The sequence below is a fragment of the Leopardus geoffroyi genome, chromosome A2 (genome assembly GCF_018350155.1).
Source record: "Leopardus geoffroyi isolate Oge1 chromosome A2, O.geoffroyi_Oge1_pat1.0, whole genome shotgun sequence".
NCBI classification, from domain to species: Eukaryota; Metazoa; Chordata; class Mammalia; order Carnivora; family Felidae; genus Leopardus; species Leopardus geoffroyi.
This window is the reverse complement of record NC_059331.1, coordinates 26,644,653-26,661,967: the sequence shown is the minus strand read 5'-3', so window position 1 is coordinate 26,661,967 and position 17,315 is coordinate 26,644,653. Positions and strand designations below refer to the sequence as shown.

Here is a 17,315-nt window from a genome sequence, read left to right as displayed (position 1 = left end):
CAACATTGGGGAAAAATTAAATTTGTCATTCACCTCACAGAGGCTTCTTTTTAGCATATCATTGTTTTATTTGACTACTAAACATAAAAGAATAACCAAACTATGAAAGGAAAATGGAAATCAGTACATAAATATGGCATCTGATAATCTGACACACTTAGTGATGAAAATGATACCTTGTAGGTATTCCTTACAAAAGCCCAGAGAGCTGAATTAGAGCATTAAATTAAACTCCACCTACTCTCTCTGCAGCATTAAGTCCCATCATTCCGTAGAAATGGTTTAGATGGTTTTATTTTGTATTCTGATTTTAAGGTAATTGTTCTCTAGTTAAAGTTAGAGAAGGTTGCAAAGTTTTCTGCTCTCGATTTGCTAATGACTTAGTTATAATACATTTAACATGTAGTTGTCTTGTAACTCCAGAAAAGGTGTTGTATAAAGTTGCTTAAGAGTGAAAGTTTTTCTGTAATTTCAGACACTAGTAACTTACTAACACTGTTACCAAATCTGTCACCTACTGGCTCCATCTCTGTAGCAGCCCCAAAGGGGGAGAGTTTCCACAGGCTATTATTGCTTCATTTAATCCCTGGGACAGCCTGGGTGGTATTCCCATATTCCAGGCAGGAAAAAGGCACACTTTAACCCAAAGATTGCAAGCCTAAAAGGAAATGTAAGCTCAAATCAAAAACTGTGCAACTTAAGTTTTATGGTATGTTGGTACCCTAAATATGTGTCTAATGTCCAGCTCCATGCTGGATTATTGAGGTATTTTCTGCTGCAGTGGAGGTAGTTATTGCTATTGCTACAGTCCCACCCCTAGCCACTTGTTCATCCAGATACACAGCATAGGAAGATGTTAGCATTCCATGTTGTGACCAGTCAAGCCTTGCTGGGTTTTAGGAACTTGATCCTAGAAGTTGAGGTGGTCAATCTAAAGTCATGGACTTCTGGGGTGCCTGGGTGGCTCAGTCAGTTCAGCACCTGGTTCTTGATTTCAGCTCAGGTCATGATCTCATAGTTTGTGAGATCAAGCCCCACATCAGGCTCTATGCTGTCAGCATAGAGCCTGCTTGGGATTCTCTCCCTCTCTCTCTGCCCCTCCCCTGCTCACTTGTGCACGCTCATGCTTGCTCACTCTCTCTCTGACTCTCTCTCAAAAATGCATAAATAAATAAAGTCATGGACTTCTCTCTGATTCATTCCTCCCCATTACTCCTTGTAAAGTTCTCTACACATTTAGGAGCTTGAAAATATCTATGGATTCTCAGTGATAGTGACAGGTAAACATGGTTTATTTTTTTAATATAATTTATTGTCAAATTGGTTTACATACAACACCCAGTGCTCATCCCAATAAGTGCCCTCCTCAATGCCCATCACCCATTTTCCCCTCTCTCCCCCACCCCCTATCAACCCTCAGTTTGTGCTCTGTATTTAAGAGTCTCTTAGTAAACATGGTTTAAATATGAATTTATCTTGTTCATCTGAGAGGCTCGTTATGTTAGAAACATCCATCTCTGAGAGATGATCTCAAATCAGCCATCCTGTGGTTCCCGTTCTCCCTGTGTGTTTAGGACCAGTCTGTATGAAACAGGTTGGAGTTTTTATGAGGACCTATCACCTTTACTTTGTGCTAGAGCTGTTAACATCAAATAGTCTTTTATTTAATTAATTTTTAATTAATAAAATTATTAAATCTAATTTTACTTTTAGATGTTTAGAATACTTTTTGCTATCTGAAATAATATTCCTTCTGTAGGGGAGGAAAACCTTATTCCCTCTACCCCTCCAGGCTCACCTGAAAATTAGAGTGGCAAAAGACAAATAACAAAAGAAAAACAGAGACTTATTAATACCTGCAAAGTGCATACACACAGAAGTTCTCAGTGATGAGTAACTCAAAAGAATGGTTAGAACTTGGGCTCATAAAGCATCTTAAAAAAAAAGTCTATTTTGTAGAAAAGTGATAAGACAAAGGAATGGGACTTTGAGCTTCTAGAAGTGGCAGATTGTGGAAGGATGAATATATGGTAGGAACCAATGGAAGATAAGAGCAAGTTAGTAAGGTTTGCTATGTAGATTCCTCTTGTGTCGTGTCTGGTAAGAGTCTAGAGTTGTCTCCAATGAGTAAAAACCATCCAACCCTTCCTGGTAGAGAGAGGGGAGACAAAGACTTTTTCTTGTGTCTACTTCTTATCATTGCCTTCAGCTCAAAATAATCCTCATGTCAAAGTGGCACATTTTGGGACGGTATATTCTGAACCCCACCACTTCTCTGTATACTTATTTATTACCTGTATCCACCTCTAGACTCTAAGCTCCTTGTGAGTGGGGATTGTGGCTTGGTCACCATTCTATTCTCAATACTTGGAACAAAAGCATAAAGTGGCAAGAGCAGGCATTCAGATCTTTTTTTAATGTTTCTTCAAAGATGAAGATAAAACCTGTTGTTTCACGAGACAGCTGTTTGCCCTGCATCCCCAAAGATGTATTTATTTTGAATGAGAAGTCTTTACTGTATGTGCATCCTTCTGCTGGGTAAAACAGTATTTGTCTCCCATAGAAATGTAAGGTTTCAGAAGGACCTGTTAAGAAATGTCACAGCTTCGGGGCGCCTGGGTGGCTCAGTCGGTTAAGTGTCCAACTTCAGCTCAAGTCATGGTCTCCCCACTTGCGTGTTCAAGCCCAGCATCGGGCTCTGTGCTGACAGCTCAGAGCCTGGAGCCTGCTTCCAATTCTGTGTCTCTCTCTCTCTTTGCCCCTTCCCCACTCTCTCTCTCTCTCTCAAAAATAAATAAACATTAAAAAAAAAAAAAAAAGAAATATCACAGCTTCATATCGTTTTCCTCTACCTTTCATTTTCCGTCCGGAAAATATACTCAGTAGATACCATTATCATGTATACATTTTGGTGGACATGAGTCAGGACCCTGTTCATAAACCCAGCAAAAGTCTGAGAGTGGCCTCTGGCATACCTTGGGTTTCATGTCTGCCCCCATACTGAGAGTAAAGGAAGGTCTTAGCACTCCCCCAAACCACATGAAGTGGGTTGCCCATAAGAAAGAAAAGCTACATTCTCAGAAGAGGGAGAGGAAAAGTGGCCAACCAAAATCACAGGTACTACAATACATTACTAGTGGGCAGGCTTGAACTCTTCAGGAGTTTCCTCCAGAAGTATTTATGGAGTGACTTCTATATGCCATGCATACTCTTTCCACCTCTCTTCAAGAAAACATGTGAATGGGAATGATATTGATATTACCTTGAATTCTTTTCAATTTACTTTTTTGTAAATTATTTCCATATTTCCATAATTAAACTATTTTGGTAACATTACATGCAACAAATGTATCTGATTGCAATACACTAGTTAGCAAGTATTTATTTGTGCTCTTACTGAATTCTAAGCACAAAAAAAAGAGAGAGAGAGAGAGAATTTTTTATCTCCAAAAGATTGAGAATTGCTGTTTTCACAGACAGAATTCCAGACTGTGTTGCAAAGATCAACTACACAAAATATAATCATCACTTTATAGTTATAACTGATTTTAAAGAGCAAGAAACAAACCATTAATAAACCAATCTTGCGTTAGACATCTTGACATTTAAATTGACTTCATGCAAATAAAATAAGCAAATTAAATTTTCCATTTTACTCATCAGCCACTATATAGATGCATTTCACATCCACATCTTAAAAATGTAATAAGAAAAATTTTATCTCTTTATGTCTGGCATGTCTGTTTCTGATGAATTCCATAACCAACTTGGGTGACACTAAACTGAGAGAAATCTCACATCACTTTTTTTGTCTTTGTTTTATTATTGTATGATCTTTTCAAGTACTTGATTTTTTTGTGTGTCTGCACTGAAGCCTTCTGAAGTTACTACCCGTTTCTACTACTTAGACGAAATTATTCTTCTGGCATGGAAATATCAAGAGGGAGAATTGCAATGTTCATGCCCATGACCCTCATCATAAGAGAGTTTTCACTTTATCCTGACCTGACTTTGAACATGTAGGAAAAATGCACAATTTGTAACCTTAGCTAATGGCACTACAATGTCACACTTCTCTGTTTAACATTCAGCTTTGTTAATCAAGAAAACCAGATTGGCTCTCTGCATGTTGATTGAATTGATTACAGCTGTAGGCCTTGATAGCATTTTTTCAAGTGTCTCTAATTAATCAGACAATGCTTGATTAGTTTTTTCTGTTTTGAGGAGATAAACTGACTTCCTTGAGAATTTTCACCCCAAAATGATTCCCCTCCAGTGAAAGGTAAAGGATAAGTGAGTCAGCTTGGTTTTCCATGACACTGAGACCTTTCATCTTACAGCAACTAAAAGAAAGAAGGAAGGAAGGGAAGGAGGGAGGGAGGGAGGAAGGAAGGAAGGGAGGGAGGGATCCTTTGAAAAGCAGATTAAAACATTATATTAAGCTTCTTTTTCCATATTTCCATGAATACATCTTCGAAAATGAAAAAGTCTGTGTGTTCCCTCTGAGCTTTTAGGCTGGCCTATTGCACAGCATCCTCCAGCTTTCTGATTGTAACCACTCTTTATCAGGTTATCTCATTGAGTTGTCAGACATGACAGTTCAGATCTCAGCCCAGGAACAATTTTGTTTTAATAATCAGGATCATGGATGATGTGTTCAAAAAAAGTAATAATAAAAAGCCACCACCTATTTCTTTTAGTCGTATCTAAAGCATTAGATAAAGCAGCTGTTGTTTATGCAAATGAAAACTTGACAATTTCCAGGAACATTACCAACATTTATAAAGACCCAAAATGTTCTGCTTTCATCATTGAAGTTGATATTTCCAATGGGGAAGGCTGCTAGGATCAGCTCAGATGTGCATGTTGGCGTGAGGAACGCACTGTTTTCCTCTCTCCTCCCCTATTGGTTGAGGGACCAACCTAGACTCCTGTTTCTCTCCTAGCACTCATCACTTAAAATGCTTTTTAAAACATACTTTGAAGCTGTGTTTCAGAAAAGTTTTCTTACAGATGTCATCAAATTAATAGCTCCTGAAGAGAGAGAATCTGCCTTTAAAAAGGAAAGTAGAAGAAAATTCAATCTGAGCAGAAAGATAGAAAGTGAGAAACAGGTCTTACTCCACCCACCCCCAAACCCACATTTCTACTCCCAGGTATGCTTATGCTTAACAGTTTCTTGTGCACCCTTCGGAAACTTTCAGTGCCTATTACAAGGAAATTACATGTTTTATTTGTATGTTTTTTCAACATACATAAGACTCTATAACTTGCTTTTTAGATTTTTACTGAATAGATTTTGGACATCTTTCTGAATTTGCACATACAGGTGAACACATTCTTCATTAACTGCCGGATGTTATTTCATTGTTTTAATGTACCATAATCTATTCAGCCAGTTTTCTGCTGATGGACATTTAGGTAGTTTCTAACTTCTTGTTACTGTAAACAGTGCTGTGATAAACATCCTCATGCACATATTTTTTGTGAGCTTGGGCAAGTATGTGTTTACAATAAATGCCCAGCAGTGAAATTATTTGGTCCAAAGGTAACTTTGACTGATATTACCAGATTTTTCACCAGTTTGCACTCCTACCAGCTCACACTGAGTTTCCTGAAACTTTAGAACTTTTGCCACTTAGGTTTGTCACCTAAGACCCCTGCCTTCTTCAGCAATTGACTACAGTCCCATCATCTAGTGCATACATATGTATGCCCAGTGCCCATCATTTCACACTAGTAGGGGTGCTCCCAGCTCTCCACACCTTTCTGATATAGAACCTGCTGCTTTTTCTAGAATATCCTTCCATCTTTTCCCTGTCTTGCTGCCTCCTCCTCATCTTTCAGGAACAACCCTTTCATCACTTTTTCCGAAACCCCTACCTGAAACCTTCTCCTAAATGTTGGTCTAACAATCCATCTCCACAGGACTGAATTCCTCAAGGGCAGAATCATGTCTTACTCCTCAGTACCCGGTATAAAGTCTGAGACAGTCCGGAGGCTCAATAAACCTCTATTCAATGTGAAATCATAAAGCAACTGTGCTGGTAACAGTATAAAGAAGGCAAAGAAGGGCTCAGCCTTTCTCCATGTTGTCTCAAGGAAATGGGCTATCACTATCACTGTTCACATACTGTAGTTGAATTTGATGGCTGATGCCTGGGTTTGTGCCTCTAGAGTTGAATTATCTGCCATATCTAATGAGTCAGTGTCTGTAAAATGGTCCCAAGATGCTATATCATTAGTATTTTTTTAGCCTGAGGGGAAATACTGCCAAACAGGAAAGATTCAATTCTACAGAGAACATATAAAGTATATTTAATAGAGAAAGAAGAATTAATGATTTTTGTGATTTGTTGGAGCATTGAGCACTTGGAGGGAGCTGGGTTCTCCCCATTTTATGGATTTTCTGACAAAAGCATGGGCAGGAAAGATGATTTTGCAGAGGCCAGAAGAAGAAAGAGTATGATTTCCCCTTTGTGTGACTGTTTGTTGCATGTCTCCAAATAAGCATAGGCTGATGTGAGGTGAAAACACAGTCCTTCTTTATGCAATGGGTTTCCCAGCTTTTGCTATGGAAGAAACGTAGTCTTATTCCAAATCCCACCATAATGTAAACATCTTCTGAGCACTTTCAGGATGGGAGGAGAAGAAAGATCTGGGAAAAATAATTCCCATATTGTTCTGAACCAGCTGCCTTTCCTGGCCTGTGCTGTTGTTCCTGCCACTCTCAGAGCACATTCTAACCTCCCTATCAAGTCTTTCTCAAGAACTCATCCATTCCCCACTCACACCTACAGGTCCTTCTCTTATAGCCCTGACCGTCCTTCCTACAAGTTTTCATTCAACAAACGTGTTTTTTTAATTCCAATATAATAATTCAACAAACATTTGTTGGGCATCTATTATGCATCAGGCCCAAGGTGAAGAAAACAGACATGATTGCCTGACCTGATGGAGCTTATAATGTGGTCACGGCTTGTTTTTTGGTTCAGAAACAGTGGTATTCTCACTGTGTCCTCCCACGGCAGAAGGGGCAAAGGCTCTCTCTAGGATCACTTCTAAAAGGGCTCTAATCTCATTAATGAGGGCTCCACCCTCACAACCTAAGCACTTCCCAAAGCCTCACCTGCAGATACCATCACAGTGGGGATTAGTTTTCAACATAAGAATTTTGGAGGGATACAAACCTTCACTCTATAGCACTAGGCAATTATGAGAAAAGAGGTTAAGGATGTGGCTCTCCCTCTGAAGCCTGGAGGTAGCATGATGGTGAGAGTGAGGGGAAGGCACAAAAATACTCTGTAGAGATAGGACCAGACTATGTAAAGCTTTAGGCCAATGTGGTGATTTTGAATTTTTCCCTAAGAGCAAAATTTTAGAAACTCACTCTGGATTGGATTAGTGGGAATCCAGATTGAGTGGGGGAAGAACAAAAGAGAGATTCTAGAAACATTGACTAAGAAAAATGGTGGCAGTGGGTACTAGAGATATGCCAACATATTCAAGATCCAAGGTTAGGGCTAGTAATGGATCCCTAAGTATTTCCAGCACATCTTCCCTTGGAGAAACTACCAAGACCTCAGATTCCTCATGTGCTAAACCAAAATCCTGGATTGCCCAAACTGGTTTCTTCTCCCCAGGTTCCATATTCATTCAATGGTACCAACACTGTTTCATTCCCAGAATCCAGACTTTAAGCTTCCTCATTCTCTTTTGAGACTAGCTTCCTCTGTGTGATAGGAAATATGGTGACCAATGACATCTGAGTTCTGCTTCTTTTGGCATCCATCTTTACTTGAGACTGTCTCTCCTTTTCAGATCCAGTTTCAAAAGTTCTAGGGAAACACAGTTGGCCCAATTTAAGTCAGGTGTCCACATAATGGGCCAGTCAACTGAGGTTGCAGGCTCACATGATAACTCCCAGGAGGCCATGTAGTTACAAGCTGCTGTTCCAGAGAGCAGGGGAAGGAGTTCTGGACAGTCCCTTAGCTCTCTTCTACTGTGCCTTAAAGAGAGATTACAACTGTTCCTTAAAAGTGCCAAGGGGAAAGAAAGGAAAAATAGGTGGTGATGAAAACAGATTTTGCCTCAACATGAGAAAAAACATTTAACAGTCAAAGTTTTTGAAAAGGAAATATGGTCTTTTGAAAGTAGTACATACACAGTTACTGATACCCAGGTATAGATTAGATCATCACTTTGTGGGAATGTTATAGAAGGCAACCTTCAAACACTAAGAATCCAACACTGAGGTTAGAATATTCTTGTGGAAAACGAACCAGAATTACACAATAGCATCTTAATTCTTATTCCAGTTCTTCTTAAAAGATATACGAAAGAGTTCCCAACTTATAATTTGATCTTCTTACTTCAAGTGGGAGAGAAATCCTATGGATAAAAGCTATTTAGCTTTCAAAAAAAAAAAAGAAAGAAAGAAAGAAAAGGAAGAAAGAAAGAAACATATTTTCTTAATTGTGGTTTTTTTTTTTATCCTAGTAAACATATATCTGAACCAACATTCTATTTTCTAAGGCAGAAAATTAAATTTTTCTGTCATGGCTATAAAGAGGCAAGATGTGTGTCTCCAGATTTGCCCCAAATTGTGTGTGCCAAGCACATGATGAAGAACCAGTAGCATGCTCCTGGCAGGTGGAGAAGGAACAAAATGGAGGGAAAATATGGAGAGTGTTGCAACAACAGTATTAACGATTGTTAGGGAAACTTTCAACAATGATTGGCACTCAGTATTCTGAACTGCCAAAGATACTCTTTCGATAGTCATGCCCTTGATAAATATGGAGGAAGTGCCTACCTTGTGCCAGGCACCCTGCTTGGTAAGAAGCAATTGGGGGAAAATACATATATCAAATGATCAAACAAATGAGAATGTAATTATGAGCTGAGATAAGAGCTCTTAATGAGAAGATCACAGTGGCTCTATCAGAAGGAGTAACAAAGCAATTCAGCTAGATTGGAGAGGGTGTGTTTGGACAAGACTTCCTGAGAAAGTGATGGTTCAGCTAAAATCACAAGTTTGGGTATGACTTTACCAGGCCAAGGAAAGGTAAAAAACAGGGGAGGAGAGCATGCTCTAGACAAGGGGGCACAGCCTGGCCAAAGGTCCCATGATAGTAGGGAGCATGGCGTATTCCAGAAATTGAGGGAAGACCAGCATGGCTGGAACTAAGTGTGTGAGAGGGAGAATAATGCAAGATGTGGTTAGAAAAAAATACATAGAGACTCGTTTATGCAAAGCCTCAAAGGCCAGCATAAAGATTCGGGTTTTTCCCTCAAGTACAATATCCTCCCAGTGATGCTGAGGGGTTTTAAACCAGACATTGACATAATCAGATAGGAATTTTAGCTCCAGTGTAGACAACAGAGAAGGGAAGCCAGAATGAATGGCAGTGAGGGGTCCATTAAAAGCCTTTGCTGCAGAGAGCATAAGGCATGGTCATCAATGGGCGTTGGTAGTAGAAGTAGAGTTGGTGAGAAAGTCGGATTCCAAACACATGTAGTAGGAAAATCGACAGGAATTTTCATTAGAGCCTTGAGAATGTTTCACCTCACGGCTCCTTGCTCTAACACGGAGGTCATTCAGCTACAGCCGGCGGGCCGGATGATGCTCATGGCATGATATTTTCTAAGTAAGGTTTTACTGGAATGTAGCCATGCCCATTCATTTACTTACTGTTTATGTGTACTTTCACACTACAGCAGGAGAGTTGAGTAGTTGCAACAGAGACCTCTTGGCTTGTAAAGCCCAATGTATTTTCTGTCTGGCCCTTCACAGAAAAACTTTGCCAACCTTGGAAATTACACCGCAAGAAACACCACCACCCCCACGATATTGCAAGGTGTAGAGGTACCTAACTTGGGAGTCCAGAAGTCCATGACTGGGCTTTGGATGATCTATGACCTCCTAAAATTGGAAGTAAAATTTGGTATTTATGTATGTTTTTCTGGGAAAACAGTATTCACTGGCTTTTAAAACAAATTTGTGAATTCCCCCAGAGAAAGATATTTCCCAGGCTTGTCCCCAGTCTACTCCCTGGCCATAACAAGATTGTTAAAACCCACATTTCCCTCAATGAATAAGAAATGACCTAGCACCACATGATAAATATCATTAGGTATTGGATAGAAGTTGCTGCAAATTGCTAACTTCCTGCTATAAGATCTCCCATATAAATATTTCACTGGCTGGCTCCTCTGACCTGGGGCTTTATGACAGCAGGTAGCTCAGGGTGTAAATAAGAGCTAGATGAAAAATGTGTCCGGATCTCTTAGATCTTTTTTAGATTTCTCAAGTAATTACCCCCTCCCCCCAATAAATACTTCAGTGTATACAAGACTGTAGAAGTTTCATTACAAGAGACGTCTTTGAAGGGAACAAGCAGGTGATCTGATCAGCCCCACAGCAACCTTTGTGAACAGCTCATGTTGTAGTTCATTTTCTGCTGGCGAAAATGCTTCATCCGTCTGACTATGAGCTCTCTGATTCCCCAGGATCTGACACAGGAGTTCAGTAAATGGTTACCAAATATGTAGAGAGATGATTAAGCTAAATTGTTGGCTTCATATAATGTATTTGTATATAAGTGTGTATATATATATATATATATATATATATGTATGTATGTATACATATATATACATGTACACATATAATGTATTTATAGGAAACACATTAATGAAATAAATGTATGTAAAATTGTTCTTGGGTTTTTTTTTTGTTTTGTTTTGTTTTGTTTTTTGAGAGAGAGAGAGAGACAGAGAGCCAGAGTGCAAGTGAGGGAGGAACAGAGAGAGAGGGAGACACAGAATACAAAGCAGGATCCAGGCTCTAAGCTGTCCTCACAGAGCCCACACAGGGCTCGGGGCTCGAAATCATGAGCCGTAAGATCATGATCTGAGCCGAAGTCAGACGCTTAACCGACTGAGCCACCCAGGCGTCCCCCCAAAAAATCTTTTTAAATGAAGGCACTGAAACCATAGTCTGTCTTAACTGAGGACAGCATCCTCAGTTGTAAGAATATCTGATTCATTTAATGATCAGTGCTTCGAAGAAATCTGGCATGCAAGTGGGAGGAAAACTGTGGTATTCTTTTTTGGCCAAGATTTTAATATTAGGTAAATCTGGCCATTGTGAAAATTCACGAGATGGTATTTATTCTCCATCTGCACTATATTTTTACATGTATTTAACGTGAATCCATTGTCTTGACTCTTAAGTAAAACAACATCTTCCGGTGACAGTGCTCAGCATGCCTGGAAGTCCTTCCTCTCCAGTTTCAGGAGGAGAGGCTGGGTTGGGGGAGAGGGGGCTGCCTGAACCCACGAGAGGAGGGGAGAGGACGCAGCAGCACCCGAGCATGTTGAGAGGGCAGGCCTGACTGGAAAGGGTATCCATCCACCAAAGGAGTTAGAGGCTTTCATAAAACAAGAGTCCGTCCTTGGGAGAAAAGGGTTATAATCAGAGCTCAGAAAAGCAACAAGAGTATCAAGTGCCAAAGACAAGGTGAGTATGAAAGTGGCGGAACAAAGAGCAAGAGCCAACTCCAGAGCGCAGTAGCTGGGCTGGGGTGAGAGCTGGCCAGGGAGCCCCTTCAGATCTCCTGCCCCAGCCGGGCAGGCACTCTGTGAGTGTGTCTCAGCCAAACTCCCACTTCCTCAGATGTTTGCTGCTTCCTGTGGGGAAGGCATGCTTAAAGAAGCTGATAAAGGGTCAAGTTGATTAGCATTAAATATTCCATATGAAAATATAAACATATAAGATACAGACGCTAGACTACGTACTTGTGCTTATTAACAAGCCACCCAAAAATGCTCTTGAGAAAATGAAATTGTTAAATATATACAAAGGAAAATAAAACAAAACAAACAAAAACAATGGCACCCGGATGGGGAAAATGGTAGAACCTGAAGCGGCGTTTCTCAAGGTGTGGTCTATGGACTCATGATCTGAAGAGATGTGATGGTTCCAGGTGCACGCACGTAGGCAGTGCTGTATACTCTGTCCTCCTCTAGGGAGATTCAGTGTGTTAAAAGTTCTCAAAAGTCCTGATTTTATAGTTAACATAGAACTCTTTCTTTTTTTTGAAAATATACTTTGTAAATGCATACTTAGTAAAAAGCCAAACAAGTGTATTGCTCTGATCAAAATTTCTTAATTGTATAAAATCTTCTAAATCTTAAGTTAAAATAACATCACTTGTCAAGAAAATTCTGCAGTCCTTTTTAAAAGATAAAACTAGGGGCGCCTGGATGGCTCAATCGGTTAAGCATCTGACTTCGGCTCAGGATGTGATCTCGTGGTCCGTGAGTTTGAGCCCCGCATCGGGCTCTGTGCTGATTGCTCAGAGCCTGGAGCCTGTTTCAGATTCTGTGTCTCCCTCTCTCTCTGACCCTCCCCTGTTCATGCTCTGTCTCTGTCTCAAAAATAAATAAACGTTAAAAAAAAAATTAAAAAAAAAAGATAAAACTAGATACACTTTATGCCAGAATAAACTCACACCATATACTATAACTCAAAATACAGAGGCAATAAAAGAAAAGATTAATATATTTGATTACAGAAAGATTTTTTTTAATTTTTGCATGGCAAAAAATAAAAATAAAAAACCAGGGTAACCAAAGACACATGACAAAGTGAGGGCTTACTTGATAGAAAAAGGGGCAAAGAAATGAACAGACCTAAAATATTGATATAAAATGCATATATGCATATATTTATATGTTACATACATGGCCTTATTATGCAAATGAAGACAGTCAACTCCACTCCTAATGCTCATATTGAGAACAAATGCAAATCAGAACTACTTTAATATATCAGTTTTTATCTCTCAGACTGGAAAGCATTAAAAACTTGACAACATACTGTTGTGACATGACTATAGAGAAACCAGAACTGTCCTGCATTGCTGGTAGGAACACAGGTGGTACAGCTCTTGTGGAGGGCTTTTGCCAATATCTAACAAAACCAAGTATGCATTTACCTTTTGTCCCAGGAATTCTACTTCTAGGAATTTACCTTGAAGATATATCTCCAAGTATACAAAAATAGATAGCTCAGGGTTATTCACTGCAGCATTAATTGCAATAATTGCAAAATATTGAAAACATGCCCAAACATAGGAGAGTGTGATAAAATACATGATGGTATAGTCATGCATGGAGTACTACACAGCTGTGAAAAAGAATGAGGTGCTTTCTGTGAGCTGGGATCAGTGATTTCCAGGTTATATTTTAGTTTGAAAAAATCAAAGTTCAAGAGTCATTATAATATGCTACCTTCTGCATTAGACGTGTAGCTGCTTATTTTTTGCAAAAAAAATACATAGAAAGCAGATACCAGAACTAATGAAATGGATTTCTTATACAGGGGTGAGTGAGGATGGCATAGAAGTGATGAGGGGGTGGAAACAGTCTAGGAGGCATAGGGGAAATGTAACTCTTACCTGAATATGACTTTCTGCATATTTTGACTTTGAACTGTTAACATTTTACGTACTCAACAACAACAAAAATAATAAAAATCAGTTAATGGAGAAAAAAATGCCTGAAATGTAGTACAAACACAAGTGGATGAGTCTAGCTATATTTAAAACAAATAATACAACCACGCTGAAAAGGAGGGGGAAAAGAACTAACCCAAGTAAATTTAGAACATAGTATTTTGACTAAGGGATAAAAAGAAACCTAAATAGAGAACTCTAGAGAGTAGGTTTGGGGTTTTGTTTTGTTTTGTTTGCCTAGTAATTCTGAAACTACTTTTGGTATGTCCTATAGTTTAGAAAATAAGTAAATTTATTGAGGATAATGGGAGCCATGTACCTCACCATCAAAAAGAGTTACAACTATGGCAAGAGGAGAGATGAGAATGAATCTGTGGTGTTGTGTTAGTGTTGGAGAATGAGCCTATACTTATAGACCAGGGATCATCAGACTTTTTCTGTAGAGGGCCAAATAAAAAATACTTAACCTCTGTCATTGTACCACAAAAGCAGCCATAGACAATACATAAAAAGCAAACATGGCTTTATTCCAATAAAATTTTATTTATAGACACTGACATTGAGTTTTATATAATGATCATATGTCATGAAACAATACTGTTTTAATTTTCCAACCACTTAAAAATGTAAAGGCCATTCTTATTTTGTATAGCCTTGTACAAAAACAGGCAGTAAGCCAGACTTTGCCCATGGGCCATAGTTTGCCAGACCCTGTTTAGATAGAGAAATGATAGATAGGTAGATAGATGATAGATAGATAGATAGATAGATAGATAGATAGATAGATGATAGATAGATAGATAGATAGATAGATAGATAGCAAATTGATAAAGTGTTTAAATGGGGGAATCTGGAGGAAGGATATATTGGAGTTCTTTACACTCTTCTTGGCAAAGAAGTATTCTTTGTATTTCTTACAGAAAAGCTGTAAATCTGAAATTATTTTAAAACAATCAAAAAAATCACACAAGGAAGAACTCTGTACTTTTCATAGCTACTTCTGAGAAGGAAAAATACTAATCAAATAACTTGCCTAAGAAGTGAATGTCTTGCCTTTTATAATAGTCACACAACCCTCATCTACATTTTCCACATGTCCATGGTCCATGAGTAGGAGCTACTGTTGCCAGTGCAGAGTGTCTTCTGATTTGTCACTGGGGATGTCATCACATGATAACATTATTGTTTGTTGTTGTTCATCCTTGCTCTCCAACACTCTTACTGAGTAATGAGGTCACTGGAGCTGGTAATTTGTATGTGACCTTGTAATTTTCCATAATGTAGGAGTTTTTGGTCTACTGTAATGAAATGGACTAAATAAAAGGTGCTTATCAGAAAATGCCCCATTAGCTTGGAAGTCTGTGACAAATCCTTTCTGATGTCCTTAATGTGTTATTATGAAATTCAATTATACACTGTGTTCACCTTATTTCACTAGCCATAATCTAGTGATAGCTAAGGTGAGAAGTGTCTTAAAATATTACAAATAGGAATTGGGTAATTTTTACATTGAGATACTTTTTTTACTAGAAGAGTGAAGGGCTTTCATGGAAAACTTCTCCTGTAGAGACTTGTAACCATTCTACCATCCTGGGTTTAATTCCAACAAAATCCAATTCCTCCTACCATGGTTTATCATTGTAGGTAAAGCCGTGCTATGATTTTCATCAATAATGAAGACAGTGGTGGTCATAGCTGAAATTTATTGAATGTGATTCTATACCCAGATCCACGCCAAAATGTTTTCATCCTTTTTTTTTTTTTCATTTAATCCTAACATAAAACTCCAAGGTACTATTATTACTCCTCTTTAGAAAAGAGGCTTATGATGTTAAGTGGCTTGGCCGTGTTCTCAGCGTGAGGAAACATGGAGCTGAGATTGGCCTGGAGAGCCAGTGCTCTTAGTTACTGTTGGGACTGTCTCCCATTGTAGGTAAAGACAGTAGGCAATACAGAAATTTAGAAAGACATTGTTTAGTCATGAGGACATGCTCCTCTTGAGAAGAATAAGGTAAAACATACAGATGCAAGGTGAACAATAAGGTAAATAAAATCAGTGCAAGCAGTAGGGCTCACGTTGGAACATCCTTCACATTCCCTTCCTGCTCCCTTCCCCTGAAGAAGCTGTGTCGAGTTTAGAGAGGAGAGAGGCTTGAAGTAGACACACACTGACTGGCACCCTCTGGAGGTCACCCACGTGCATCACACGCATGCAGCTACCTCCTAGGGGGACCTGGAGGACTGGAAGAGAAAGAGGGAGGAAGGGGAGTAAAGAATGTTGGGAAATGAGGTTGGCAGTTGGAGGCAGAAAGATGGAATGTAGGAGGGGCTTTCCGGAGTGGTTTTTGCCCCCATTCTTAGTGGGAGAACTGAAGGAACGGGTCACTCAGGGACCCAGCTCCCCTCACTGTTCCTGTTTTGCCCTCTGCTGCTCTAAGGCACTTAGTGAATGCCTGCGGACCCCACCATTGTGGCTGGTTTCTGACCGCTCCAAGACCACCTTCTGTTTTGGAATGTTGTCATGGAGTGACATGTGACTTTGCAAGGCTTCCTTAGGGTCATAAGGAGCTTTGTCTTTGCCGCATTTCTTCTGAGTCACTGAAATAACTTTCTTATATGAGAGGGATTGTGTACCGTGTGAGAGCCACAATGATAATCTTTCAAGAGAAGTAGTTGTCATTAGTTGATGTATATGTGGAACAACTAGTTAGTTCAGTGGTTGACATTATATTACTCGATTACAGAACTGAATATTAACTTCTAGACATTTTGTCCTTCTGAAATATGAAAGAAGGAAAAAGTGTTTCTTTGTGGAAGCCCCAGGAAATTAAAACTCCAGGGGGAAGATGAAACTTATATGTGAAATTGTAGACCTGTTGTTTATTTACTTTCTTCTTTTTTTTTTAGGGACTGGTTAAATATGTTGAGCCCACCGATTGTTCCTCCTAGTCAGCAGCCAACAGAACAGCATCTGGATTCTTCTGGAAGCTTGAGTGTTCAAGGTAGGAATATGAAAAATGCTATACATAAAAAAATTAAAATAGTTAACTACAAATAGAGAAAATCAGCCACTTTGAGTTGCCGCTGTTTTTATTAAATGCTAACCATTTAGGCTTGCACCCCCAAAATGAGGTAGCCTGTGCTTTCATTTTATAGGATGATAAGTCCTTTGGTATCAAATTGACCTTCATCTGGGTTCCAGATCTACCAATGTCTGCTGTGTGACATGTATGACTTTTGGTTACTGCATCTGTTTGTTTGTTTTTTAAATTTAATTATTTATTTTTTGAGAGAGCAAGCAGGGGAAGGGCAGAGAGAAGGAGACAGAGGATCTGAAGTGGGCTCTGCCCTGACAGCAGAGAGCCCAATGCAGGGCTCAAACCCACAAACTGCGAGTTCACAATCTGAGCCGAAGTCAGACACTCAACCGACTGAGCCACCCAGGCACCCCTCGGTTAACACGTTTGTAAAATTAGACTGATAATAATGTCCACCTGAAAGCTTTTCATGAAGATTCACTAAAGCATACTGTACACGAAGCATTTAGAATAGCACCTACCAAATATTAGCTGTTCATATTATTATAAAGCAGATCTGATACTCCCACATCACTAGATACATGTTTTCACTAATACAGGGCTACTTGTCTTTAAAGATAAGGCTGGCACAGAGTTATAACAAGTAACAATGGAAGAATGGGAAGGAAGCAGGAGTGAAGATTTGCCTTGGGTTCCCTTTGTTGGCCAGAGTCCTAGAAATGAATCATTAGTTTTTGGTTGTGAGCGGGGAACA

At 39.3% G+C, this 17,315-nt stretch overlaps 1 protein-coding gene across 4 annotated transcripts in view; it reads left to right on the top strand.

The window, feature by feature from the left end:
- Positions 1-17,315, top strand: part of CFAP20DC (CFAP20 domain containing) — a 230,554-nt gene that overhangs the window by 201,408 nt on the left and 11,831 nt on the right. For all 4 annotated transcript variants that reach the window (XM_045493411.1, XM_045493403.1, XM_045493402.1 and 1 more), the window contains one exon: positions 16,431-16,525. In XM_045493411.1, coding sequence (XP_045349367.1) covers positions 16,431-16,525 — 95 coding nt within the window. The remainder of the gene's footprint in view (positions 1-16,430; positions 16,526-17,315) is intronic.